The sequence below is a fragment of the Ichthyophthirius multifiliis genome (genome assembly GCF_000220395.1).
Source record: "Ichthyophthirius multifiliis unplaced genomic scaffold scaff_1120509251434, whole genome shotgun sequence".
Lineage (NCBI taxonomy): Eukaryota > Ciliophora > Oligohymenophorea > Hymenostomatida > Ichthyophthirius > Ichthyophthirius multifiliis.
This window is the reverse complement of record NW_004085877.1, coordinates 27,514-54,955: the sequence shown is the minus strand read 5'-3', so window position 1 is coordinate 54,955 and position 27,442 is coordinate 27,514. Positions and strand designations below refer to the sequence as shown.

Here is a 27,442-nt window from a genome sequence, read left to right as displayed (position 1 = left end):
TGTTTTTAAAAAAACCTAGTCATTTTAAATAAGTACCTCTTTATAACCGAAAAATTAGACAATTATTAATCTTCTTGATTAACTTCTTTTTTTTCATTTGTTTCTATTTCTAATTGTTCTTATTATTAGTTAATTTATTCTAATTATTAATTATCATCTAATTTTTTTTATTCGATCATTTAATGCCATTTAATTAGCTATTCTTGAACAAAATGCACATTTTCTATAAGTTATTAATTCTACAAATTTTAATATAAATAACTATATTAAAAATAAAATATATAAATACTTTTTCTTATTTATAGATAATTTCTTTAAATTTTTTATTATTAAAGTAATAAGCCATACATTTAGAAATTAAAGACGCTTTTAAAGTAGACTTTTTTTAATTTTATATTATAGCTTCATCAAAATCTTAAGAATTCAAAATATCGAAAATTAATTAGATAAAAAATAAAATGAAAATATTTCCTCCTACTTTAAATGCATTCATTTATTTATGGAAAAAATATAAATAAGGATTTTCGTTTTCTTATTAGTTTATGCATTCTTATAAACTTTCTTCATTATCATAATTATGTGCACAGCAAGAATTTATTTTGCAATCTAAATAAGGAATTTTAAAAGTAGTAAATGCAAACAAAATTAAAAAAATGCATAATCTCAGGGTAATAAAAAATTATAATATTCCTCGTTTCTCTTCTATTTTTAATGGCCATTCTTTCACAAATTCATAATAAAAGAAATATCCTAAGCACATGAATAAAATTATCATATTTATAATTTGGTATTCTTAACAAGAGAAGACGATAGAAATAATAATTACTATTAAATGGAAGTTTAATAGAACAACTATTTATTTTTTTATAATTTATTTAAAAATATAAAATAATATATAAAATTTTACTTCTATATATAGATGAATAAATTTTATAAGAAATTTTTTTCCAAGATTAGAAGTTTATCCAAATTTTGTAATCATATTTTTTTTATTAATTAACAGTCTTTTCGCTTATTTTATTAATAATAACTAAGCAAATAGCAATAAAATAAGTTTAATAAATTTCAATTAAAAATATGATTATTGAATTAACTACAAAAGTTCCCTTTTCTTTACTATTGAACCCCAAATAATTTTCATAGATGTTATTTTTGAAAAAAATTTATATAACCGAAAAGCTCTTTAAATTTAAAAGATTTTCAGGAATTTATATTAAAGAATTATCTTAATTTATATTAAGCAAAAAGAAAACATATTAAAATAATACTATTAAAATAGACCAAGTATTTAAAGACCTAATATTAGAAGACTTTGGTATTCTCACCCAAAAAAAGCAAGCTAAAATTAAATAAATCCAACTATAAGCGTTTCCTTTTATTTCAGAATTAAACAAAATTAACAAAATATAAAATCTTTGAATTATAAACAAAGTTGAAAACATTAATTTCATTTAAATATAAGATGTACTATATTTATAGTAATTTAAAATATTATAATAATTTTAGCTAGAAATTTATTCACTTGTTAATGAAATTTCACTATTTTCAAGTTAAATTAATTAACTTTAATTTTAAATACTATAATTATTTTCGTTTTCAAAATTTTTTTATGCTACACTTTAATTTGGACCTTAAAAAAAATCGTATATTTAATTTTAAATCGCATCATTATACTGATTTATATCAAACTAAACATCAAAGTCTTAATCAAATTATAGTAAACTTCTTTATTTTATTTAAAAAAAAAAATATATGAAAAATAAAATATGAATAATTACTTTCTTTATTTATTAAAATTTTCTTAATCATCAAATTTTCTTGATTAATATTATTCTGATGCATCTTCTTGTATTTATTCGAGAGTTTTTCTTTAAATAATTTGATTTTTAATTTTTTGAATTTCCTATTATTAGTTTTTTTATTATTATTAAATTTCTTGCTATTAGGGTTAAATTTCGATTTCTTTTTCATATTTTTTTTTTAATTCAGCTTACTTACCTTTAAATTTATCGAGTTAGTCTTTTAAATAAAACAGACATTTCCAATCAATAACATTAAGCCAAAAAATAAGAAAATAAAAATAAATATTTCTAAAAGTGTTGGACATATTATCCAAAACCGTAATTTAAGTTCCTAAAATAAAAGAGAACCATTAAATCCACAAACTAACTTAGTAAAAATATTGGACAGCTATTGGACTTAATAAAAAAGAAGAAAGATAAGTTAAAATTAAAAATATAGTACTTCCAATAAAAGAATATGCCCAAACATTTAATTTAGTTTCTATTCTTAAAGATTAATTCAGTTGATCTAAATAATTTATATTTTCTAATAAAACATGATTTTCTTCATTAAATATTTATTATTCTACTTTTTATCTCTTTTTTTCTTAATTTTCTAATTTTTCTTAATTTTTTTATTCTTTATATTTAGTTTAAGAAATTAACAAAAATTAATGCTTATATTTAAACATTTTAGTCGAAATTTACTCATAGAATTTATTCTATTCAATATATCTAAGAACCCCGGAATGCGTTTTATAATAAAAATACATATAAATAACTAAAAAATAAAACATGCTAATAGAAATTTTGAAATTAACAGCAAAAATAACAACAAGAAAAGACATTAAATCTGTAAAAAATTTTGCAATAAATTTCATTGGTAATTATATAAAAGGACTATATATATAAATATTTTTTTAAAAAAATAAAAATTAAACTAATAAATTTTTACAATTCTTTTTGCATATCAATTAAAAGATATTTTTAATAAATTTTAAAAGATTAAATTTCATTTTAATTTTCGATTTTATTTTCAATTTCAAAATCACTTATTATTGAATTCTCTGATAAAATACTCATTTTTCGACTTTGTTATCTACTGAAACTTATGTTTAATTAAGATAAGCTTTATTTGTTTTGAGGTTATAAAATATTCTCATTTTTATGTATTTATTGCAATTACTATTGAACTTTATGTCCTCTTGACATTAATCTAAAATAATCAAGTACCAATACTGCCATAAATATATTCATGACATTAGGAAGAAATTTATATCTCAATTATTTATCATCAGTATCTTAATATAAACCTATTGAATGTCTATATAATTAAAATGTACTATACCAACTTCCAAAATTAATTATAATATGATCTTTTATATATTATTTTCCTGTTAATTGTAAAAAATAACGTAAGAAAGTTAAAAATATTAAAACCTTATTTATTTAAAAAATAAAAATAAATAAAAAATTATGTTTTTATTTACTATAGTAAAAGCATACCAAAACTGCTTATATTTAACAAAATTTAAAGTCAATAACTCTTAATGAATAACATAATATACTATAAGAATCATAATTATGAGCAAAACAAAACTATTAATAATTGAAAATTAAGTTAATATTAAAACTCCGGAAATCAAAATAAAAGAAATCCAAGTTACTATTGAATAGTATATTAAATTTATCCTTTTTTTTTTTTTAAAGAAAAAATTAATAAAAATTATTTTATTATTTTTACTTTTCTACAAAATCAATATATTGAGGAAATATTTTTTAAATTAAAGGTTTCTTAGATAAAATAGTATTAATTTTATGAGAATACTTTAAATATATTTTACTCTTATATGAATCATATTATAAAATAATAAAGAAAAATAATATCCATATTATAGATTCAGAAGCAAAATCATCAGATTTAAACCCTAATCCAAATTTAAAAAGCGAATATTTATAATTAATTCCAATTAAATATATTAAATTATATGAATCAGATTTATCAATTATATATTATTAGAAAATCAAAAAATAAACATACCTAGCCAAAATAAACATTTCCACATATATAACCAAAATAATCCAATACCTCCTACCAAATTAAATATGTTTTAATTTTTCAAGATCTTTCTATTCTTAAATATCAGAACTTTATTCCTCTAACTAATTACTTTTATCATTTTCCAATAAATTAGGTTGTTATTAAAATTAGTTTTCCTGCTCTACTTATTATTAATGTAATACCATTTATTATTGATTTTAACAATTCTTTTGAAGATTAGAATATTTTTCATTTTTAACTTTAATAAGTTTATTCATATTAGTAAAATAAAGCAAAAACAGGGAAACTAAACCTGTATGTATTAAATTAGCAGTTTCAAAGGAAATCCAATAAATAATTAATAAAGTAAAAATTTATGAGTTATTTAAAAAAAAGCCTAAAAAAGAATCCAATAACTTATATCTTTTTATTTTTTATTTTTTTTCCTTTATTAAATTCCAAATTTTACTCCTGAATTTTTTTGCATTTTTTCTTTGATTTTTTAAGCTTCATATTTCTTAACTTATATACAATATAAATAAAAGAAAAATATAGAAGCATTTAATATTATTATTTCAATCCAAACAAATTTTACTTTTTAAAAACCTAAATAATTATTTGCCCAATGAGGAACTATTTAATTATCTTTTAAATTAGCAAAAACCAAAAATATCTATGTCAAAAAAACTGAAGGAATAGCCATTAATAGAGTACTTATTCTAGTAAAATTATGGTTTATAGTTAGTCCTGTTAATAATATCCATAAAAGAAGTCCTAAAGAATAATAAGATTAATACCTTTGACAAAGAATCATAGTTGTTATTTATAAAAATCTTAAAATAAAAATTAAACTTTTAAAGTTTTTTAAAAATTAAGTAAATCCTAAATAAATAAGTTTCATGAATTATTTAATTTTAGTTTGAAAATTGATTTTTTATTATTTTAATTATACTTATTTTTACTCATTTCCGGAATTTTCAGAATGCATTAATTCTTAAATTTGTAATTCTTTTTATTCTTAATAAATAATATTTTCTTCTTAAAATATCCCAATATTGATAATAGGAGTTTATTAATAAGAAACAAATTCTTAATTTTAAATTTTCTGTTAGTCATCATCTTCTTATATTTTTATTTTAAATTCGTTATTAAAATTTATCTAATTTATTTTCTTTTAAATTTATTCAGTTTAATTTATTATTTCTATTAAAAGTAAATCAAATTTTACAAAATCAGCAATTTTAAATAATAATAAGCAAGTAAAAAACAAAAAACAAAAGTAAATAATATTATCCTATTATAAATAATAAATATGAATATATAAATATATATATATATATATATAAATGAAATATATATTTTTTTTTTATTTTACAATTAAATTTGTTTAAAATGAATATAAATGGTTTATTCCAATAAAAAAAAATGTATATTTTTCCGAATTAATATATTTCTAAAAAGTTTTTGTCGAAACCATATAATTTGCCAATAAAACAAAACAACAGAAAAATTTATTAACTTAAATAAAAAAAAGAATATATTTATAATTTTATTTTTCATTCCTAAAATACAAAACTAAATATATTATAAATAAAGCTTAGAAAAAATAAGAAATAATTCCGAAATTAAAAGCTTATAAACCTATTAATAATCCTAAAATTAAAATCATTAAAAAATTTATTAATTTAACTTTTTATTTAGACATTTTTATTTCACTATATTTTAATTAATAAGAAATATTTTATTATTTCATAAAACCAAAAATAGAATTCAAAAAAACAAAACTATTTGGCAAGAACATTTTCACAATATGCAACCAAGATTAACCTTCAACTATATATATTTCTAGATCGTAATAAGCTTCTTTACTTAAATTATTAAATGGTAAGGTTTTATTTTTTACATTAAAATATATTATTATGAATATTTTGAATATTAAAAACTCAATGAAACTAAAGCACTTATTAACCATAGACCTTTTCTATATTCTTCAATTTAAACTATTTTTTCATTAAATAGCTATTCATTTAATTGATTATTGGTATTTATTTTATTGAAAATTCTCTCAAATGTTAAATTGACTAATGCAATTATAAATATTAAATTAAAGACTGTGAAATAAGATTATATGAAAATAGAATATATTCCAAATATAAGTACTGGAAAAAAAAAGCAAAATAAAAGTGTTGTAAATGAAACTTTTGGGTGTTTTTCTTTAGAAATATATTATTGGCTTGCTTTATTTGAATATTCAGGTATAATCATATATTTTTTTATTTTAATTATAATAGATAAATAATTTTAATAATATATAAATAATAAAATGCTTTGTTTTTTAATAAATGAATAATATTTTTTTATTTAATTATAAAATATAATTTTAGCTTTATTTATTATAATAAATTTACTATAAAATTATAAAATCAGCTTTATGAAAACTAAAATTAAAACATATAATTGTTATTTATAGTTATATTCGTAATTAATATATGATATATATATTAATATAAATTATATCTTTTTTATGAATATTATTTTATTTAGCTATTTTTTTTATTTTGAATTTTTCAGAAATTAATTTATTAACCATTATTCTTAGTTTTGCCTTTTTAAATAAAAAAATATAAAATATATTTTATAAAAAATTATATTTAATATTTGTACTGCTTAATATATCAAGTGAAGTGAGGTGATTTTACTTTTTTTAAAAAAAATAGTTATTTATTAAAGAAAAGACTATTAAATACAATAATATGTTATTTTTATTTTACTTTTAAAATAAATTTAATGGCGTTTATTTTGATCTTTATGTATAGCTATTTATAATTAAACATTTCGATAGAAAAGAAGCATTATCTTTTTTATTTAATAATTTATTTTATTTTTTGTTTAAAATAAAATAAAAATTTAATTGATATGTACTTTTTAAAATTTATTACAAGACTTATTAACTTATTAATTTTATTAAGATTCCTAAAAATTAGTATTAACTTATATTTTTTTGTATTTAAAAAAATAAAATCTTAAAATCTGAATTACATTCTAAAATTGCTTATACATTCTAAAATTGCTTATACATATTTAAACTTAATTTCAAATTATTTATATATACCATATTAAATTTATTTTTTGTATTTCTAATTAGCAATAATCATAAGATTTTACAAATTTTATTTTTCATTTTTAAGTGGTGTTATTTACTTGAAATTTATATTAATATTATATAACTTACTAATATGATTCACTCTTTTAAAAATATCTATTGTAAAAAAAAAAAAGTTTAGTAAATTAAAATCATTTAAAAGTTTATAAGTCGAAATAAATTAAGAAATTTTAATTTTTATTGCTTAAAGAGCTTAATTAAATTATTCATTTATTATTTTTGTTTTAAGCTTCGTTATAATTTTCTATTATTTTTATCTTTTTTCTTCCAAATATAAATGCGGTTAATAGAATATTTTTTATACTAATAAAAACTAAATATTGTAAATTTTTATTCTATTTTCTGATAAAATTATAATCAGTAATATTTTTAATATCAGACAAAAATAAATATTAAAGACTATTATTATTTATATGCAAAACTAAATTCATTTAAATTTAAATTTTTCTATCGAATTATCAAAACAAAAAGAATATTTATTTATAAAATGCATTATAAGGATTTTTCGCTAAAAAATGCAGAAAAAATTATTTTATAAATTAATTTTTAGTGTAAATGTTTTAAATATTAAATTTATTATGTAGTTTTTAAAAAACAATGAAACTAATTTTTTTTATTAATTTTTAAAAATTAATTAAATATAATTTTAAAATAATTTTTTATATTATTAATAAATTAATTAAATTTATATTAATATAATATATATATATTATATATATTTATATTTATATTTATATTTATTTAAATTTAAATATGATAATTTAGAAAATAACTTATGAATTATAAAGTTTTTCATATAGATTTTAATGATAATTTTTTATTTTTTTATTAAAAAATAAATATTTATGTATATTGAAAAAATGATTTTTATATTTAATTAACCTACCTTTATATATTACTTGTTTTATCTTTTAATTTATCAATTAAGCTTTAAAATATGAAAATCTTAAATTGCCTTTATTATGGTGATTTAACTAATTCTAAATTACTTTTTCTTCTTTTTTTTAATATTTTTTTTTGTTATTTAAAAATATGTGTTCGATATTAAATTTAGCTTTAATTCAAAATTATAATATAATAAAAATTTAAGATATTTTTATATAATTTTTGAAAAATATATACAATATATTTAATTATAATAAAATAAAAAATAAATATAAATTTAATATATTTAAATTCAATATTTTTTAATAATTTTAGGCACAATAACTTTTTTCTATTCTCCCGCTTCATTAACTTTATATTTAATTTCTTAAGGCTTCGTATTAATCTGAACTTCATCATTTAAAATATCCATATTGAATTTCTCAACAACATATTCAGCATCTTCTTCTTAATTATTTTTTTCCAAACTCTTTATGTCCTTTGATTATACCAAACTTTTTTAATTATTTATGATATTTCTAATAAATTCTTAAGTTTTTTTCGGATAAACAACTGACTTTAATAAATCAATAGGATAAAAACTTTCTTAAAATAAAATTTATTAAAGTTCTTAATCCACTTCTAAACCTATATAAAAAAAAAATTCATAAAATAAATAAATATATATATTATAACTATTCAAAGGTTCCCCTAATTCCCCTTCTTCAAAGAAAATAAATGAACAGAGTCCATCCGAACTACATATTATCAAAGACTAATTTTAAAAGAATACCATATCATTAATAATGGCATAATGTATATTCCCCGCTACTGCTAAAGGAGTAAGAGATTCTGTCGAATAAACAATAACACTATCAATTGTACTAATGGCGAATACAATAGTATATGGAATATCCACAATACTAAACGCCCCTTCTTTTTTTTAGAAAATTTTCTAACAGAACCTAATACATATAGCTGGTTTATTATTCGTAGAAAGTATAAGAGACGGCTTATTAAGAACATTTCTCCTATATAAATACACACACATTTCAATTTTTGAATCTCTTTTTTCCTAATAAAATGCCGCCGGAATTAAAAAAAAAGACCCATCAGGACTCCAATCTGGTCTTTTAAAAAAACTATTTAATTATCTTTCCGAAAGGAAAAGACCATATGACAAATATTAATTATTTTAAGCTTCAACCTAATTTCCGTTTGATTAATTTTCCTCTTCTTCCTCAGAAGGAATTAGCTCATTTGTGTCTTAAAAAGGCAATCTTTTTATAGTGTTTGAAGGGATATATTCGAATATATTTTTCTTCTTGTTTGTTGCTTTCAATTTTCGCCATACTTTCGCTTATCTATCGTTACCTAAAGTAACACAATATTTCATTTTAGGGTCTACTGCTACACCTTATATGTAACTTTTGTGTCCACCAATTATTGTTTATTTTATTACGCCTTATTTTGTATCCCAAATATAAGCTCTTTAATCCATTCCACCGGATATTAAATGTATATTGTCAGAAAACCATCTTAAATCGCAAACTTCTTTATTATGACCTTCTAATATATGGACGGCTACTAAATTAAATATTTTTTAACTACTACATATATTTTAGAAGCTTCTTTCAATTTTCCAGATTACAATTTTATGATCTTTTTTTGTTATTATTTATATTGTTTTTTTATTAAATATTTATTTTTACCATCTGATCCAGATGCCATATATTATCCGTTTGGAGAAAATCTTAGACAATTTACAGGGTTAGAATGTTTTTTTAAAGCCCTTATAAATGTTACAGGCGGCTCTATTTCTGGATTTCCGCCCGGTTTATAATTTTCGTTTATACACCATAACTTTTTTTTTTTTTTTTTAAATATAAAATAAAATAATTAGTTTTGGAATACTTTATAAATCCTATTTCTTCTTCTAATTCTAAATCTTCTCCTTCATAAACTTCGTCGTCAGAACCTCCTGTAACTAATAAATTTATAAAAGGATGGATGTCTAAAGTTAGAATTCTTTAATATTTTCCGTGCCAAATTAAATGAGGTCTTTCTAATTTCATTTTGATTTTTTATTTATTCTTTAAAAAAATAAATATTGGAAATTAAAATATTTCTTATAAATTTTAAAATAATAATATTTATATATTATTATTATATATATTTTTATTTTTTAATTGTTTATGTGCGCGCGAAATAATTTTCCTTTAATTTTTGTTTTTCTTGAACCGGGAAATATTAATAAAAGTTTTTTTATTTTTTTAGTATAAAAAATATATATTTAAAAAATTTATATATTAAATTCATGCCTATATTATATTTTTTATATTAAGTTCAATATTAAAACTGCTTTATTTATATTGAAAAAAATTAAAAATGTACTATATACCTTTTTTTATTTTTAAATTTATTAGTAGTTAATATACTAAGAATAAATTTCACAAAAAATCTTAACAAATAATATCATATAATTAGTATACATCATTACTATGTGAATATTATAAATAATGAAAATAATCCATTTAATTGTTTTATTCAAAAGTTTTTAAAATTAAATTTTCTTCATTTTCTTAAATTTATGATTATTTAAATAAAGAATAAACTTTTAGTATAGACTATAATAATTTTAGTTAATTTAATAATGTCTAACTCGAAAATAATTCAATTAAATTAAAATATCTATTAAAAAGTTTATTTTAAATAACAATTTAGACAATCCTTTAAAACTAACTATTGTTTTCTAATTAATTAAAATATATTTAAATAAGAGAAATCAAATAATTGAATTATTTTTCTTTTATTTCTTAATTTAACTTCTTAATTATTTTTTCTATAAATTTTATTTTTTCAAGTTCTTTAAATACAATAGACCCTGATAATAATATATTAGTTAAACAAAAGTTTTCAGTCTCTGAATTTTTCTTAAGTAAATAATTAAGTATATAACAATTTTCATCAAAAAATAAAGGAACTAATTATTCTTACTTAGACTAATCTATTGTAGTAATGTAAAAAATAATAATTATTAACTCTTCATACAAATCTTCATTTTCTTAAAAAGTTTATTTTAAAAGTTATAAATTTTATTAATTTTCTAAAAAAAAATTCACATTAATTACTTCTTGCTAAATCAAATAACTTACGCTTTTCCAAATAGTTTATTTTGACATTTTTTTTGAAATAGAATCTTTATATTAATAGTATTAAATATTGAATATCTGTTATATACTATTTATAAACTTTTTATAAAAAATTAATTGTATAAATTATATAATTTTTTTTTTTTACATATTTAGAATTTTTTTCTAAATCACATTTAAAAGTTAAATTATTATAAATTAATAATAAAATCATATAACATAAGTCAGAAAAAATATCCAAATGTAAAAGTAAATTTTCAATAATATTTATATTTATAAGTTAGTTAACTATTTGACTATTTTTTTCACTTAAATCTAATATTATTAACTATAACTTTTTATTGTTTTTTTTTTTTTTTTAAAAAAAAAAAAGGATAAAATAATATTTCTAATATTTTTAAATAGATACATTTAAAAAAACTTCTTAAGTCATTTAATTTTATTGATTTTATTAATTTAAAAGATTCTGAATAATAATCTAAGTATAATTATATTCCTTATCATATTCTTAAATAAGTAAAATTACATTCAAACTTCCTAAAACAACATTGAAATTATTTTTTTCTTATTCAAAATTTTTAATCATTTAACAAATAAGTTTTTATATTAAACTTTTTTCTACTTTGTTTATATGTTATTTTATAATATTAACAAAATTGTTAAATGTCTAGTTATTTTACAAATAATTAGTTTCCATTTAATCTATTTATTTAATTAAAATTAAATTAATATCTTCTTCTAATTCAATATTAGTAAATAATTAATTATTTTTGTTAATATCATTTAAATTATCTAGAATATTTCTTTTGTGTTTTAAATATTGATTTATATGCTTTTTCCTAATATTTTATCTTATTTAAATTTTTTTATTTATAATGCTTTATTTGACTAAATTATTATTTTGATTTTCCATATTTTATTTTAGTTTATAATATATATTAATAATTATAAAATTCAAATTAAATGTATCTTATTTTTTTTTTTACTAAAAAAAATTTAAATATATAAATAAAAAAATGAATATATTTAGCAATTAATAATAATAGTAACCTTAATTATAGCAACCATAACTTTAATTTTAACAACAATAAACATAATTTTAACAATAATAACCATAATTTTAGCAATAATAACCTATATTTTAATAATAATAACCTTAATTTTAACCATAATAACCTTTAATTTAACGATAATAACCATAATATTAACAATTTTAATAATAATAGCCTCAAATATAATAATAATAACCTTAATTTTAGCAATCGTAGCCTTTATTAAATTAAAATATAACCCAAACTGGTAATTTCCCCTAAAATTTTTCTTTTCTACAATAAAATTAATAAATGAATCCAAATTAATAAGCTTTCGCTTTCACTTATCCTTAATAATCTTAAACAAATACGAGTGATTAATAAATAAAATAAGTCCTTGAATTTTATCATGGTAAAATAAACAATTAACTTGCATTAATATAATAAACAAAATAATTATAATAAGTATTAATTAACATAAATAATAAATTACATGAACAATCTATTTTAATAAAACAAGGAAAAATATAATAAAATTAAATTTAAAGTATATAAAATGAAGTTACAATAGAGCAAATTCAAGAACAAAGGAAACAACTCTAAGATTTAAAATAATATAATGAACTAGTTATAACAAAAATGCTTGAACTAGAAGCTATTGTTGAAAGGGTAGCTTAAAATAATAATACTATTGTGAGAAATAATTAAAAAGAAATTAAATTAATTGATGGTTTTAATGATATGGAGAGTAGAATAAATGAATGTAGGAATAAAATATATAATATATAAAATCAAATTAAAAATATTAATGAAGAATAATTAAATAATTAACAATAATAAGCTAATGATATTATCGTAAGAGAACATTAATAGGAAAATTAAAGTATGAACTTAAATAATTTAAAGAAGAAAGAAATGGCAATTGATATTATAGGACAATTAAAGAAAGGAATTCAAATACTTAAAGTATAATATTAATAAGATTGTGTTGAATTTTAATTTATTACTGATAGAATAATTGAATTGAGATAATAAAATAATAATTTTTTTAGTTGAATTTTTTTTTTTTAATAGTAATAAAAATATTATTTTTTTAGTTTAATTGTATTATATATATATTTTTTTGAATTATAGTATATATTTAATAAAATAATAAAATCTTCTTTTTTTATTAATACAAAAAAATATGCTTTTTTTTAGAAAAATATTTAATTTTTGTTCATTTAATAATCTTTAAATACATGATTCATTAAAAGAACAATTAAATGCTTTAAAAATCAAAAAACCTTCTCCTATCTAAAAGCTTTCAATAAACATATTAAAAAGTATGAAATATTAAAATTATTACATGGCAGCATAAACTGGGACTGGAAAAACTTTAGCATATTTACTCCCAATAATATCTTTGCTAAAAGAAAACACTAATAAAAAAGCTTTAATAATAGCCCCTACAAAAGAGCTTTCAAAATAAATAGAAAAAGAATGTTTAAAATTAAAATTCGTCAACATATATAATTTATAAGGAAAAATCAATAATTTATAAAATGAAGAGATATATAACAAACATTAACTTTTTATAGGAAATAATTTAAATCAAATTCAAATTTAGAAAAACCTTCTTTTTTGTGTTATTGATGAAATTGATTCTTTTATCGAATTTGGATTTAAAAATGAATTAAAAGAAAAAATTTTAGAGATATAAAATTAAGAAACGAAGGGTATTTTTGTAAGCGCGAACTATAATAAATAATTAAATTATTTTTTTTAGGAAACTTTTTAATAAAGAAATTAACTAAAACTTATTCTAGAGTAAAAAACAAACCAAAATTTAGAAAATATAGAACACGAATTTGCATTCCATGAAAATGAAATTGAAAAAAAATAAAATTTTTAAGGACTAATTAAAGAATTCAAAAATTAAAGAATACTTGTTTTTGCAAACTCGAATATTTCTATAAATGACATTTGTAAACTATTACAAGAAATTAAATATACTAATTATGTTATTTATAATGGAACTTAATAAACAGAAGAAAGGGAATAAAGCCTTGATAAATTTTAGAAATAATAAGCCAAAATTATGATAAGTACAAATTTAGCGTCTAAAGGACTTGATTTTCCGTTTTTAAAATATGTTATTAATTTTGATTTTCCTATTAATGGATTTGAATATATAAATAGGTAGTGTATATTATTTTTATCTTTTAATTTTAAATAAAATAAAAAAGAGCAGGAAGAACAGGAAGAGCAGGTAAAAATGGAACTGTAATAAGCCTCTATGGTAAATAAGATGTAAAATTAGTTGAGTAATTAAAATAAAGTTTTTTAGATAAACATGCTATTGAGTATTATTTAAATATATTTATTAAAAGTATTATATATAAAAATAATAAAATAGTAAAGTATAATAAAGTAATAAATAAAAAAACAAAGATAATAAATTTGAAAATGTAAGTAAAGCAGTTCCAAAAAGTTATATTGATTTTATAAAATAATATTAACCAGATTAAAAAAATATATTAAAAAAACCATAAGATAATTAATAAAATTTAAATGAAACTTTTAAAAAACTTAAAGTAGCTTCTTAAAAAAAATAATATTTTATTCAAAGAAATTTGAAAGGATAAATTAAAAATATAAAAAGATAAATAGAAATGGATAAATATAATATATAATTATGAATAATATATATATATAATTATAAAAATATATATAAATATAAATATTTATAAATATATATAAATATATTAATATAATTATATATAAATTATTATATATTATATCTTTAAATATTAAATATATAATTAACAAATTATAATTAATAAACTTTAAAATGTTTATTATATTAAAAATTTTATTCAAAGTTTAGTTCCTAATCCTTAAGCTCCAATTCTTGGCCCATTTTTTAATTTAAGTATTGAACTACTTGGTAATCTATGAGGTTCATGTGAATGTTCTACAATTCTTTTAAAAGCTCTACTAACATCTTATCTACATTTACCTCTATGAGCCTTCCAATCTTTAATAAGATACCCTCTTTGATATATACCCCCATCTAATTTCTATGTAATTTTTTCAGATTTTGGTGTATGCCTGAATTTAATTTATTCCCTTTCTTCTTTTGTCCATTTTTTGGAAGGATTACCAAAATCAACTTCTCTTTATTTTTCAAATGTTAAACTGTGTGTACCTCTTTCTCTTTCTATCAAATCTTCTAAATCAATTCCATAATCTTACCAGCCTCCATTCTATTCATTTATTTATATATAAATAAATAAGTTTTTATTTAAATATGTTTTGAATTTTACTTCTTCAGCCCATTCTTCTTCCATCTAATATGTCAAATAAACTAATAAAGGATCTGCTTTTGGAAGAATTTAAGTATAAAATTTTTCACATTACCAAATAACAGCTTTTGTTCTTTCAGGTATAATACCATATCTAGTACATATATCTTTAATACTCCACCCTTTTTAATATCTAAATAGAAATAAATATTAAAATAATAAATAGATAAAAATAACAATACAATTCATAAATATCATCTCTTGCTTTTGGCGAAAGACGAGGATCATCAAGACCTCTCATTTCAACAGGATCATCAAAATTTGTATTATCCATTTCTTCGAATTCGGGTACATATTCATCATCTTCTTTTTAAACTTCTTCCACGAATTTATAGAATTCCTCAAGTGCTTAATCTTCACCCATTTGTACTTTTTAATCTTTTAGCTCTTTTTAGAAATCATCCCATAATTCATGATATCCTTCTTATTCAAGTAAATTATTCTTCATAAAAGAGTGCAATTTGTATTATCCATAAGCTATTTATTCCATTTTTGGGACTGTTTAATGTATTTTTTTAAGTTATAAGTAATTTCGGTCATAAGAACTATAATTTCCATACTGAGAGTTTATTTAATCTTTTACAAACGGATCTGGTATTTATTTTTAGCTATTTTTTTTATTATAAAAAAATATATATATATATATATATATATATATAAAGAAATAAAATATATATTTTTATTTTTTTTACAATAATTATAATTAATATTTCTAAGCACGTCTTAAAAACTCATCATGGGATAGTCCTTCGTGTAAAAAATCTTCTTGAGGTTCGTCAAAATCTTCTTATGATATTTATTCGTCTTAAACTTCATCAACATCTTTTCCTAAAAGAGCTCTTCTCACTTCTTTTAAAATTCCTCCTTTTTTTTTTTTTTGTTATGAAAAAATTTAAAATATATTAACCTTCTTGGATTATTTCATCTTTTAATTCATCATATTCTTCACTTATTGCTTATTTTACATGTTAAAAATCAAATTATTAAAATTTCTCATCTTTGAATTTGGTATTAATGTATTTTTATTTAACTCCTTCTTCGAATTTTTATTAAAATTAGCCAAGTTTTTAATATATGTTTTTCTTTGATGAAAAATAAAACTTTAGGTTTTTACTAAAATTCGAACTAAATTTTTATATCATTTTTATTTGATTGTTTTTTTTTTATATATATATATAAAAATATATAAATTTTTATTTAGAAAAAAAAAAATTAACTTTTTATTTATTTATATCTATATTTTAAAAAAAATTAAATCTTTTTTTTGTTAATTAGAAAAAAAACAAAATAAAAAAATAATACAATTATAAATATTATTGTTTCCTTATTTGAATCATCATTGTTTTTACAAATTTTAAATATTAATTGATTTCAAGCAATTATTTAAATAGCTATTATTAATGCCATTAATGCTACTATTATTATGAATGCTGGTCATATTTTATTTATTATGTTAATCCTAATTCAAATAATTAGAATATTATTTACTAATTTATGACAATTTGTATACTTCGAAATTATTCAAAACTTAATTACATACATTTACTTTTTTTTTATTAACTTACTATAAATTCTTGTTTTAATTAAGACTATTGTTATAGAATAAAGAAATATTATTATTTAAACTTTAATTATTAATTTTATTAATTCTAACTGCATTACTATATGAGTTATTAATAGAACAATTAGCTGATAGATGGTGACTATGTAATTATTTTTTAGCATCATTTCTATATATAAATAAATATAAATATATATCTGTATGAATGTATATATAGGTAGATAAATAAAAATATTTTAAACCTTGATCTAGATCTTATTGTTTAAACAATATTTAAATCTTTTGTTTTATTAGTATTTGTGTTTTTTTATTATTTATTACTTGCATTTTATTAGAAAACTTTTTCTTCCGAATTTGTTTATATTAAACAACTGTTTACATGTTATTTTGAGCATTGGATTTTAAAATCTTATTCAGTATTGTTTTAATTAGATTCTTCATGTTTTTTATGATATATTATACTATTATTATTTATATTATTATCATGAGAATTATTATTATTATTTATTAATGGAGCTTTTGTATTTTGAATAATTTTTAAATGAGAAGAATTTTTAGTATTACAAGGATTTTTTTAATGAATACTAATAAATATATAGAGAATTAATATATTTTTTTAAATATAATAATAATAATTATATATATATATATGTATTTTTAGTAACCTTACTTGTTCATAAAATGTTCTTAATGTTCTTAAATATTTAAAGAGTTATTAATAATTTATTGATATTCATAATTTTTGTTAAAGTTTAGATGTTTTTTTGTGTTATTTTCCTTTATATTTTTTTAGTATAAAAAACTAATAATTAAATTATTTTTTTAACAAAAACTAATTTTTCTAAAATTTTTATTCTTTCTTGTAATTATTGATATTCTTTATATAATTACTCATTTTATTTTACTTTGTTTGTTAAATTAATATTTTAAATATTTGCTTTCTCTAATTCTTATTAAACTTTTTGTTTTTATTCATTTAATTTTTAATTATCATTTTTAACATCAAGTATCATTTACTTTGTGTTGTTTAATAATTAACTTTATTCTTATTCACATTCTTCAATTTTTTACTATAAAGATTCTATAAACAACTTTAATTATTGTTCAGTCTTTTTATTTTATTAATAAATATATATATATATATTTATATAACTCTAATACGATTTCTAATATCACTTTCATGCTTTTATAATACTTTTTCTAGGTTTTCATAATCTTGGTTAATTTGGCTGAATATGTATATATATATATATATATATTTTATTTTATGTATTAATTTTAATTTTTTTTTACTATAATAATTAATCCATATTTTTTGTAAATATTTCAAATGTAGATTTAATTTTTTGAATATTAAAATCTTCTCTTTTTTGACAATCTCCTATTTATTATATGAACTATTGTTTTTAAGATTTTTAACTAAATATTTTAATTCCATAATCATTTATCTATATAAAATTTTAAAATATATATTTGATTTAAAATTGTATTTATGAATAATTTATTATAAATTATACTTATGTTATAATTTCATTTATGCCTTTAAAATTTTCTGTAAGTTAAGAAGACATTCTTATTATCTAATTATTATATTAATTATTTTTTATTTTAGCTAATTTAATAATAAATTAATATTTATATAATTATAAAAAAGCAACTAATATAATAATTTATTAATATTTTAACTGATTTTTATATATAAAAAAAAAATTTCTAGTAAAAATGCATTTTATATAAACTATAAAAAAATATTAATTTCACAAATAACAAAAATAATTTATATAAAATATATTTATAATTTAATTTTTTTAATGTTCAAACATTAGTGTAAGTTGGAATTGCTGATTTTATGATTTTAACTACATCTGCTCCCTTTAATTTTTTATTTAAAATAAAAAATAAAGTTATTTTTTTTATAGTATACTCCATTTTCTTCTAGTGCTCTTAAAGTAATTGTGATTTTTTCTCTTAACATTCTTATATTATTTTTTTTTAGTTATATATATTTAATTTAAATATAATTTTACTATTTATTCATCTAAATTACTATAGGCTAAAGTATATTTTTTATATGGGGATTTAAATTAGGTCCAATAGTATCAGATAATAATCTTTTATATATTATTTATTTAAAATTAATAATATATAACAAAAAAATATTAAACTTTAAAATAGTTAAAGCATTATCGAAATTTTATTAATTTTTGCTTTATAAAGAATTCTTTAGTGGCCAAACAAGTTTATTTATCATTGGTACTATTTTTTATCCCGCATCCTATAAATATTTTAAAAAATTTTATTTGAATAAAATTTTTTAAAAAAATATACTTCTTATTCAAGCATTTCCTTAGTACAATTATAAGCAATAAAATTATAAGGGTGCTTTTCTTCAGTAAGTCCTTCAAAACAAGTAGCAAGTAAAGGATCATAAGGTAAATCTTATTTTTTTTTAAAAAAAAACAAATAAATAAATAAAATAATTAAAATAAATTTCTAAATTATTTTATATTATTTTCTTACCTTTTAAGTTTACACCTTAATTCCACTAAATGTTCATTTTAATACTTCCATGATTTACTCTACATGGTATACCACCTGCATTATAAACATAAGCAAATGAATTACTATTTATTTTAATTTTAATTTTTTATATAAAATAATTTTTTTTAAATTATACCTGTTTTAGTTATTTGCTTTTGAAAAGAGGTCAACAGTCTTTATAGAAGTAAATTTAGAAGATGGCTTTTATTAAAATTTATTTTAGCTTTCATTTTACTAAGATTTTTATTCTTCTTAATTTTATTATTATTTCTTTTATATAGTATGCAATGATGGCTTTTAAACTTAATTTATTGATTAATTTTGTAAAATAGAAGGTTTACTAACTAATGGTTACTTTTATTAATTATTTGATGAAAATGCTTTTTTCAATGGTATTGATGTAGGTTTAGTTGATTTTGAAAACATTTTTAGAGTTTTTTTTTTTTTTTAAAAAAAAAAAAAAATTGTAAATATTTATATTTTTTTTTAAAAAAATAAATAAATATAATAATAAAAGATCGATTTTTAAAAATTGCAATTTTTAAGTAATATAGAAAATTTAATTTATATGGATAAAAGTAATTTATTTAATAAAAATATTTGATATTTTCTTTTTTAAAATAAAAAAAAATTACATATAAAAAATACTAAATAATTTACATATAAAATACTAAATAATTAACATTTTATATAATTTTATATATATTTTTACATATTATATACAAATTTTTTAATATTTAATTTTTTATTTTTTTTTCAAAAATAATAATAATAAATTTCAATCTATATTATCTAATTATAAATTTAAATGTGGATCTTCTATTCCATTTTATATATTTTCCATCATTTTTTCTCTAAATTTTTTCAAAGCAATTCTAACATCTCTAAATTTCCTATTAGTCACAATTTACTAAAAAAAAAAAAAAAAAAAAAATATTTAAAAAAAAATAACAAGATTATACCTTTTAATAAAGGAGTTAAATCATATAAAGCTCTATCATCAGGATCTCCAAACCAACTCAATATATAAATTCCATTTTCAGGTTAGAGTTAAAAGTTTTCAGGCATATTATCTATAATTATCATTTTTGATAAATCTCTTCCTATTTTAGACAAATCCTAATTTAATATTATATTAATTTATTAAAAAAAAAAAAAAATTACTTTAACATAAGAATTTTCATGTAAAGCAGTATGTTATCTATATAATTTATAAGAAATTATTTATTTAGAATCTATTATATCTAAAATAAAATTTGCATATTCAGATAAAGCAGCTGTAAAAATAACAATTTCATAATATTGGGCCATTTCTTCCAAAAACTATTCAGCATATGGTCTTACTAAAAATTGTCCACCATCTTCCATCTAAAAAAATAAAATATATAATAAATATATATATATATATATATATATATATATATATATATATATTACTTTTAAAAATTATATAATTTTCGCCATTTTTAATTATTAAAAAAAATATATAAAAATTCATGTATTTTTTATTTTATAGATTTTAAAAAATCCAAACAATAGTTAATTTTAAAAAATAAATATATATATATGTATATTAATATATATATATGATTATAAATATTTAAATATATATATATATATTTATATATATATATATATTTATTTATATAATTTTATATATATATATATATCAGTACCTCTTAATAATGTACCAAAGTTTCATCTAAATCTAAAACTAATGTATATTTTTCTGGATTTTTTTGAGGTGGTATATATGGAGGTTGTATTGATCCGATTTTAATTTCTTCTTCTTCACTTTCTTCTGTCTCATTATTTTAAGCTTTGTTTTAATCTTTATTTTTTTAAGACAATTCTTTGCTTATTTTTTATTCTTCCTCATTATTTTTACTTTCTTTTGAAAATTTATCTTCTAAATTAACAATCTTATAAAATAAATAAATAAATAAAAAAATAATTTAATATTTATTTTAAATTTATACAATTTTAGAAAAACATTCCATTAAAATAGCAGTAGATTAGCTAACAGTTTAAGTATTAATATTTTCAATAATATTAAAAATACTTTAATAAGGTTCCTTTTCATAATAAGAAACAAACATTTTAATCATAGGCATAATAATATCACAATAACTATCTATAACCTAAAACTTATCACTTTTATTCATAATATTAGAAAATCTTTTTGATTTCATTCTCTATTAAAATAGATTTTAAATTTTTCTTTATATTTCTTATTAATCATTTGAAAATGTATATTTATTTAAAATAATATCTAAGTAAATTAAAAAGTTTAAATGAACATACTATAAAGAATTATTTAAACTATCTAAATGCTCTTCATCTTCAAAATTTAAAGCTTCATGTAGACTCAAAACGACACATATTCTTTCCAAAATTATCATTCTAATTAGAATATTTTACTATCTATTATCTACACTAATTTTCTATAAATATATATATATATAAATATATAATTATATATATATATATATATATATATATATATATATTTATTTTTTTACTTCTAAACAATCAAATTATTATTCAGCTATTATATTAAGGTAGTTTTTACAATATCTACTATTATTTTTAACATTAGTAAATTTTGTTTATTAAAGATTATATAGATTTTCTTCTATTTAAAGCATTTCTTCTAAATTAAGTTTTGCAATTATACTTTTTGATAACTCTTCGCTTTGATAAGCGGTAGTATAACTTGATATTTCAGAATCTGTACATGTAATTTAGATTTTTTGGTTAATATTTTTTACATTTTTTATATTTAACTATTTCTATTCTTATTGTAATTATTATTATTATTATTATTACTTATTATTATTTTGATTATTATTATTACTATTTAAATTAGCAAAAGAAGGAAATTATTATTATTACAATGGTTATTAATGTTATTATTGTTATTATTATTATGTTTATAATGGTTATTATTGTTGTTATGGCTGTTATTATTATAATAATTATTATTCTTATTAATAAGTAGAACTACAAGTACTATCTTTTGCTTAGTGTTATGATTCTATTTAATATTATTTTATCATTTCTTGATTATATTTAAAATAAGATGTATCTACATATTCAGTAGAAAGTTTATGTTTACGTAATTTTTTTAAGGATTCTACACTTGGTTCTGAAAGCTTTTCATGTTTTTTAATTATTTTTTCTTGTAAATTTTACAATATTTTTATTTAATTTTGATTATCTTATGATTTTGTATAAGTTTATAATTTATGATTACTATTATTATTAGACATATTATTTAATACATTTATAACTTAATTTTGTTAATTTATTTTTTATTAATTTAATGGTTATTACTATTATTATTATTATTGCTTTTATTATTATTATTATAATTATTATTATTAAATATTTTAATAACTAATATTATTACTGGAATAATTTTACTAGCCTAGCAAGTTATTACTAGAAGATGAATTTTTTTATTAATTAACTAATTTTAAATTTTAATTATTAGTAAAATTATTTGTCATTTTCATTTATAATTATTATTTTTATTAATATTATTATTATTATTATTATTATTATTATTATTATTATTATTATTATTATTATTATTATTATTATTATTATCTTTACGAAGGACTATTATTTCTTTCTAATAATTATTATTATTATTATTATTATTATTAATTATTAATATTATTTTGATTAATCCTTATAGGAGCAGTTGAGCTTTCTCTAGATGTTTATTTGTTTTATATAATTTAGTTATTATTTTAAGGAGTAGTATTATTTTTTATTGTATTCTTTCTTAAAGGACTTTTTGACTGTTAATCTTAAGTATTTTAATACTATTATTTTAAACTATTTAATTCGTTTGATAATTCATTACTTTTTTATATATATTTATTGCCTTCTTATTATTTTTAATAGATATTTTATTATTTTTCTGCAAATGATTTTTCATTTAAATTAGTTCTATAATTATCGTTTCCACCTCCATATGTATTTAACCTTTAATTCTCATTATTATTAACTCTTAAATTTTAATTAGACTTTTAAATTTATTATATTTATTATTATAAGCATTTAGGAGTAATTGAACGCGAATTATTATTTGCATTTTTATACACTTAATTTATTATTTCATCTCTTAATAGTTTTTGTTAATTTGGAGAAGTTTATTAATTTTTATTATTTATTTTCTTAAATTCGTTTATTTGGTCAAAATCGTTTGCTTTTATATTTATTTTTTGATTATTTGTCATGTATAAATCATTTAATGATTTTTTTTCGTTAAAATTATTATTAAATGAAGTATTATGATTCGTCTATTACTACTATTATTATTACATGTATTATTTTGCCTAATTTTAAGTTAATTAACCCGTTTTATTTGAAGAAATTCCCCTTTACTTTTCGTTACTAATATCTCTACTTCTGAAACCATTTGTTGAATCATTTCTTTAATTTTTTTATAAAATTTATTATTATTATCCTACTATTCCAATCATCTTTTTTTTTTTTTTTAGTATTATTAATATAAAAAAAAACATATAAATTTTAATAATTAATTTATAATTTTATTTTTTTCTATTATAAAAATTTTTAAATACGTTATCACTATTATTTAAATTTGTTTTTAAATAATTATTTGTTTGACATTTTTCTAAATTATTATTATTTATTAAACCTTTTAATAAATATTAAGCTTTATTAGATTAAGCTAGGAATTATTAATCATATTATTATTTACTTCTTAAAGGACTGTTTTTCCTTTCATTTATATCTATATTATTAGAAGAATAATCTATAATATGAGTTAAAAAACATATAAAATACATATTAATAAAAAATATATATATAAAGATTATACCGTTCATATTTTTAGGAGATTATTAAGTATTTGAATATCCAATGTTTTTTTTAGAAGGAGAATTACAAAAAGCATTTTAAGAAGTTTATTAAAATTATTATTATCTTGTTTTTTATTCATTTAAAGGTTTTTATTAAATCTATAGTAAAGAATTCTGATTCTAAAATTATTATTAAACTGGAGATTATTAATTTTTATTTATTCCATAATTAAAATTTATGTAAATTATCTATTTGGATTTTCTTATACATTTGTCATATTCATATTATAATTTTCGATTAAATTTACATTTAATTATTAATTTTTCAACATTTATTTTAGATTATCTCGACTTGCCTAGTTATAAGTATTTCCTCCACTAGAATTATAATTCTTTAATTAATACTAATTTAATTAATTCATTTATTTTAATTGCTTGTATTTCTTATATTTCCAATATTATTAGATTATAATCTATATATTACAATATATAAATATATAAATATATAATAATATATATATATATATAAATAAATAAATATATATAAATAGATTTTTATATATACAAATATATATATATATATATATATATATATGGTTTATTTATTTTTTCTTATTATTAATGTAATTTTTGTATTTAATTTTTTTTTTTATCAATATAATTTTAAAATTATGTATGTTTGTTTTTTCTCAATTTAAAATATTTAGAATTATTTTTATTTTAATTATTTTCAAAAAATATAATAGCATTTATTTTAATAATTAGAAACTAATTATATAAATAACACTTGATAGTTATTATACATAATAGGTTTTATTTTTTAAATAATATAGATTTAATTAAAATAATTATAAAAGTTAAAAATTTAAGTTAATTATATAATTTTAAATATTATTTTATCTTTTTGGATAAGAAATTTATATTATATAAATTATTTCTATATTGGCTAATAATTACTTAATTTCAGTTTCTATTTATAAATGCAAGGAATTTAAATCATAATTTTTACATATATAAACAGATAGTTAAATTTAAAATATTTTTAAATTAAATATATTTTAAAATAAAATTTAAAAGTTAAAATATAATTTAAAAACTAAAATAAAAAATTATGCGCAATTTTATTTTTGATTTAATAATAAAATTACATATATAATAAATATATGTTTATCTAAAAATAATAGTATACATCCATAATTTAGATATATTCAATAATTATACAAATTGAAAATCATATAATATATAAAATTTCAATATATTTAAAAAAATATATAATTTTTTTAAATAAGTTTATGTGTTAATTTGATTTAAATATATGGAAAGTATTATCAATATATTTTTTTGTAACCTAATTAATTATATATACTGTTTTTGTTTAAAATAAAGTAGATATAATAAATTTTAAATTTAGTTTAATAAAAAAATATTAAATATCTACTAAAAATTATATTTAAAAAAAATATAAAATAAAATAATATACAATGTTAAATTTTTAAGATAATAAATACTAAATGCTTATAGTATTAAATATCTTAGAATTATTTTTTATATCAATAATTATTTATATAAAAATGAAAAAAATATGTAAATTTTTATAAAAACTAAATTAAATCAAATATTAAAAAATATTACTTAAAAAACTATTATAAGAACAGAATCTTAATTTATAAAAAATATATAAACAAAATATTTACTATAAAATATATTTAAGAGCAACAAGTAAAAAAATAAAAATATATAACTTTAAATTTAAAACAACTTTATAATTTAAATATTAGGAATAAAAATATAACATATATATATTGATAATTAGCAAAATAACAATATAAAAAATAATAAATTATAAAATAAATTTAATATTTGAATATATATATAATATATATATTTATATTTAAATATATATATATATATATATATTTAATTATTTATATTTTTTAATTTTTTTTAAACTTTTATTTTTTTTATTTACGATATTTAATGAAATATAAATTTAATTATAAATAAAAAAAAAAAAATTATTAATATTTATAATATTATATTTATTTTTTATAGAATACTTAAAAAAAATATAGTATCTTTAAATGATTAATAAAATACAAAAACTGTTTTAATGATTTTTCTATCATTAATTTTAATAATAAACATTTTTTAAATAAAAATTTAGAAAATATTAATTAATTATTTTTTTATTTATTGGCATAATGAAAATAATTTTAATAAATATAATTATTGTGATTTTTATATAAATTATTTTTATAATTACTAAGTCAAAATATATTTATATATGTATATAAATATATATATATAATATATATATATATATATATTTATTATATATATTTATATTTTTATTTTTATTATATTCCTTTACTTTTTTAAAATATTGTATATATAAATATTAGAAAGAATAATATGAATTATAATCAATATTTAGATCATATTAATAATTTTAATAATGACAATGACAATTCAAATTTAATCAATGATAATAATAATCCACATAATATAACTTAGAAAAATCAAATTTACACATCTTCTTATTAATAAGAACCTGCTTTATTTTTCCAACAGCCATAAAATTTAAATATTATTTCAAATAAAACTGATAATTATTATAATATTTAATCAAATTATTCATATTAATAAAGTAAATATCAAAGATTTGCAAATTAATGCTCAATTTTAATATAAAAAACCTATAGAGGGTTCATATTTAGACTAAAACACAGATCTGTATTAATAAAAATAAATAAATTTAAAGAAAACCTAAAAGCATTAATAAAAGGTTGGAAAATAAGACACACAATTAAATTGATTAAAATAAAAAAATTAATAAAATAAATGAATCCTTTAATAATCGAAAGAAGAAAAATAATAGAATAAATAATAAAAAATTTAAAAGTTAATTCCAAAAAAATAAAATCCGTTATTAAATCTTAAATAAAATAAAATTAAGATTATATTTTTATAAAAAATTAACTAAATCCTCTCCAAAAGGAATTTCTTTTACTTTTAAAAAGACTATCAGATACAGGAATGTGGATCTACGAGGATTAAGAGTTAAGATTTTAGAATACTATTAGTAATATAGTGATTATTTAATAAAAAAATCAATAAAATAAG

General features: G+C 16.4%; 5 protein-coding genes across 5 annotated transcripts, besides 36 other annotated features; 1 reads left to right on the top strand and 4 right to left on the bottom strand. All coding sequences in view use genetic code 6, as the record gives it.

The window, feature by feature from the left end:
* Positions 1-339: 339 nt before the first annotated feature.
* Positions 340-5,958, bottom strand: IMG5_203780 (hypothetical protein). The gene is made up of 5 exons (XM_004023814.1): positions 4,240-5,958; positions 3,288-4,129; positions 2,737-3,221; positions 1,999-2,681; positions 340-1,630 (listed from the first exon to the last, which is right to left on the bottom strand). Exons 1-5 carry the CDS (start codon positions 5,792-5,794, stop codon positions 732-734), a joined length of 4,464 nt encoding a protein of 1,487 aa, XP_004023863.1. The 5' UTR covers positions 5,795-5,958; the 3' UTR covers positions 340-731.
* Positions 2,384-2,416: a microsatellite.
* Positions 5,139-5,181: a microsatellite.
* Positions 5,959-6,858: 900 nt separating the features above from the next.
* Positions 6,859-6,901: a microsatellite.
* Positions 6,902-7,663: 762 nt separating this feature from the next.
* Positions 7,664-7,729: a microsatellite.
* Positions 7,669-7,726: a microsatellite.
* Positions 7,669-7,735: a microsatellite.
* A 427-nt stretch (positions 7,736-8,162) lies between these two features.
* Positions 8,163-9,924, bottom strand: IMG5_203770 (hypothetical protein; the record flags this gene model as incomplete). Its single annotated transcript, XM_004023813.1, has 4 exons — positions 8,163-8,497; positions 8,546-9,511; positions 9,562-9,669; positions 9,714-9,924. The coding sequence occupies 4 exons, from the start codon at positions 9,922-9,924 to the stop codon at positions 8,163-8,165; spliced, it is 1,620 nt and encodes a 539-aa protein (XP_004023862.1).
* A 75-nt stretch (positions 9,925-9,999) lies between these two features.
* Positions 10,000-10,033: a microsatellite.
* Positions 10,034-10,128: 95 nt separating this feature from the next.
* Positions 10,129-10,163: a microsatellite.
* Positions 10,164-12,042: 1,879 nt separating this feature from the next.
* Positions 12,043-12,213: a microsatellite.
* Positions 12,214-13,088: 875 nt separating this feature from the next.
* Positions 13,089-13,157: a microsatellite.
* Positions 13,158-13,218: 61 nt separating this feature from the next.
* IMG5_203760 (hypothetical protein) lies at positions 13,219-14,713 on the top strand (the record flags this gene model as incomplete). The annotated part of the gene is made up of 3 exons (XM_004023812.1): positions 13,219-14,213; positions 14,261-14,338; positions 14,677-14,713. The coding sequence occupies 3 exons, from the start codon at positions 13,219-13,221 to the stop codon at positions 14,711-14,713; spliced, it is 1,110 nt and encodes a 369-aa protein (XP_004023861.1).
* Positions 14,677-14,793: a microsatellite.
* Positions 14,695-14,825: a microsatellite.
* Positions 14,700-14,800: a microsatellite.
* Positions 14,700-14,815: a microsatellite.
* A 65-nt stretch (positions 14,826-14,890) lies between the features above and the next one.
* Positions 14,891-19,907, bottom strand: IMG5_203750 (hypothetical protein; the record flags this gene model as incomplete). The annotated part of the gene is made up of 15 exons (XM_004023811.1): positions 14,891-15,280; positions 15,341-15,512; positions 15,562-15,987; positions 16,072-16,243; positions 17,980-18,049; positions 18,094-18,169; positions 18,234-18,337; positions 18,458-18,520; positions 18,762-18,812; positions 18,865-18,916; positions 18,968-19,051; positions 19,106-19,215; positions 19,269-19,378; positions 19,461-19,564; positions 19,618-19,907. The coding sequence occupies 15 exons, from the start codon at positions 19,905-19,907 to the stop codon at positions 14,891-14,893; spliced, it is 2,274 nt and encodes a 757-aa protein (XP_004023860.1).
* Positions 16,010-16,038: a microsatellite.
* A 205-nt stretch (positions 19,908-20,112) lies between the features above and the next one.
* Positions 20,113-20,166: a microsatellite.
* A 93-nt stretch (positions 20,167-20,259) lies between these two features.
* Positions 20,260-21,481, bottom strand: IMG5_203740 (NLI interacting factor-like phosphatase family protein, putative; the record flags this gene model as incomplete). Its single annotated transcript, XM_004023810.1, has 4 exons — positions 20,260-20,374; positions 20,434-20,600; positions 20,646-20,849; positions 21,158-21,481. 4 exons carry the CDS (start codon positions 21,479-21,481, stop codon positions 20,260-20,262), a joined length of 810 nt encoding a protein of 269 aa, XP_004023859.1.
* Positions 20,863-20,915: a microsatellite.
* Positions 21,038-21,151: a microsatellite.
* Positions 21,482-21,926: 445 nt separating the features above from the next.
* Positions 21,927-21,991: a microsatellite.
* A 296-nt stretch (positions 21,992-22,287) lies between these two features.
* Positions 22,288-22,342: a microsatellite.
* A 20-nt stretch (positions 22,343-22,362) lies between these two features.
* Positions 22,363-22,454: a microsatellite.
* Positions 22,367-22,439: a microsatellite.
* Positions 22,382-22,431: a microsatellite.
* A 356-nt stretch (positions 22,455-22,810) lies between the features above and the next one.
* Positions 22,811-22,867: a microsatellite.
* A 132-nt stretch (positions 22,868-22,999) lies between these two features.
* Positions 23,000-23,167: a microsatellite.
* Positions 23,168-24,804: 1,637 nt separating this feature from the next.
* Positions 24,805-24,914: a microsatellite.
* A 4-nt stretch (positions 24,915-24,918) lies between these two features.
* Positions 24,919-24,984: a microsatellite.
* A 360-nt stretch (positions 24,985-25,344) lies between these two features.
* Positions 25,345-25,389: a microsatellite.
* Positions 25,354-25,391: a microsatellite.
* Positions 25,378-25,414: a microsatellite.
* Positions 25,415-26,183: 769 nt separating this feature from the next.
* Positions 26,184-26,236: a microsatellite.
* Positions 26,201-26,252: a microsatellite.
* A 339-nt stretch (positions 26,253-26,591) lies between these two features.
* Positions 26,592-26,665: a microsatellite.
* Positions 26,593-26,683: a microsatellite.
* Positions 26,595-26,682: a microsatellite.
* Positions 26,630-26,672: a microsatellite.
* Positions 26,684-27,442: the final 759 nt, after the last annotated feature.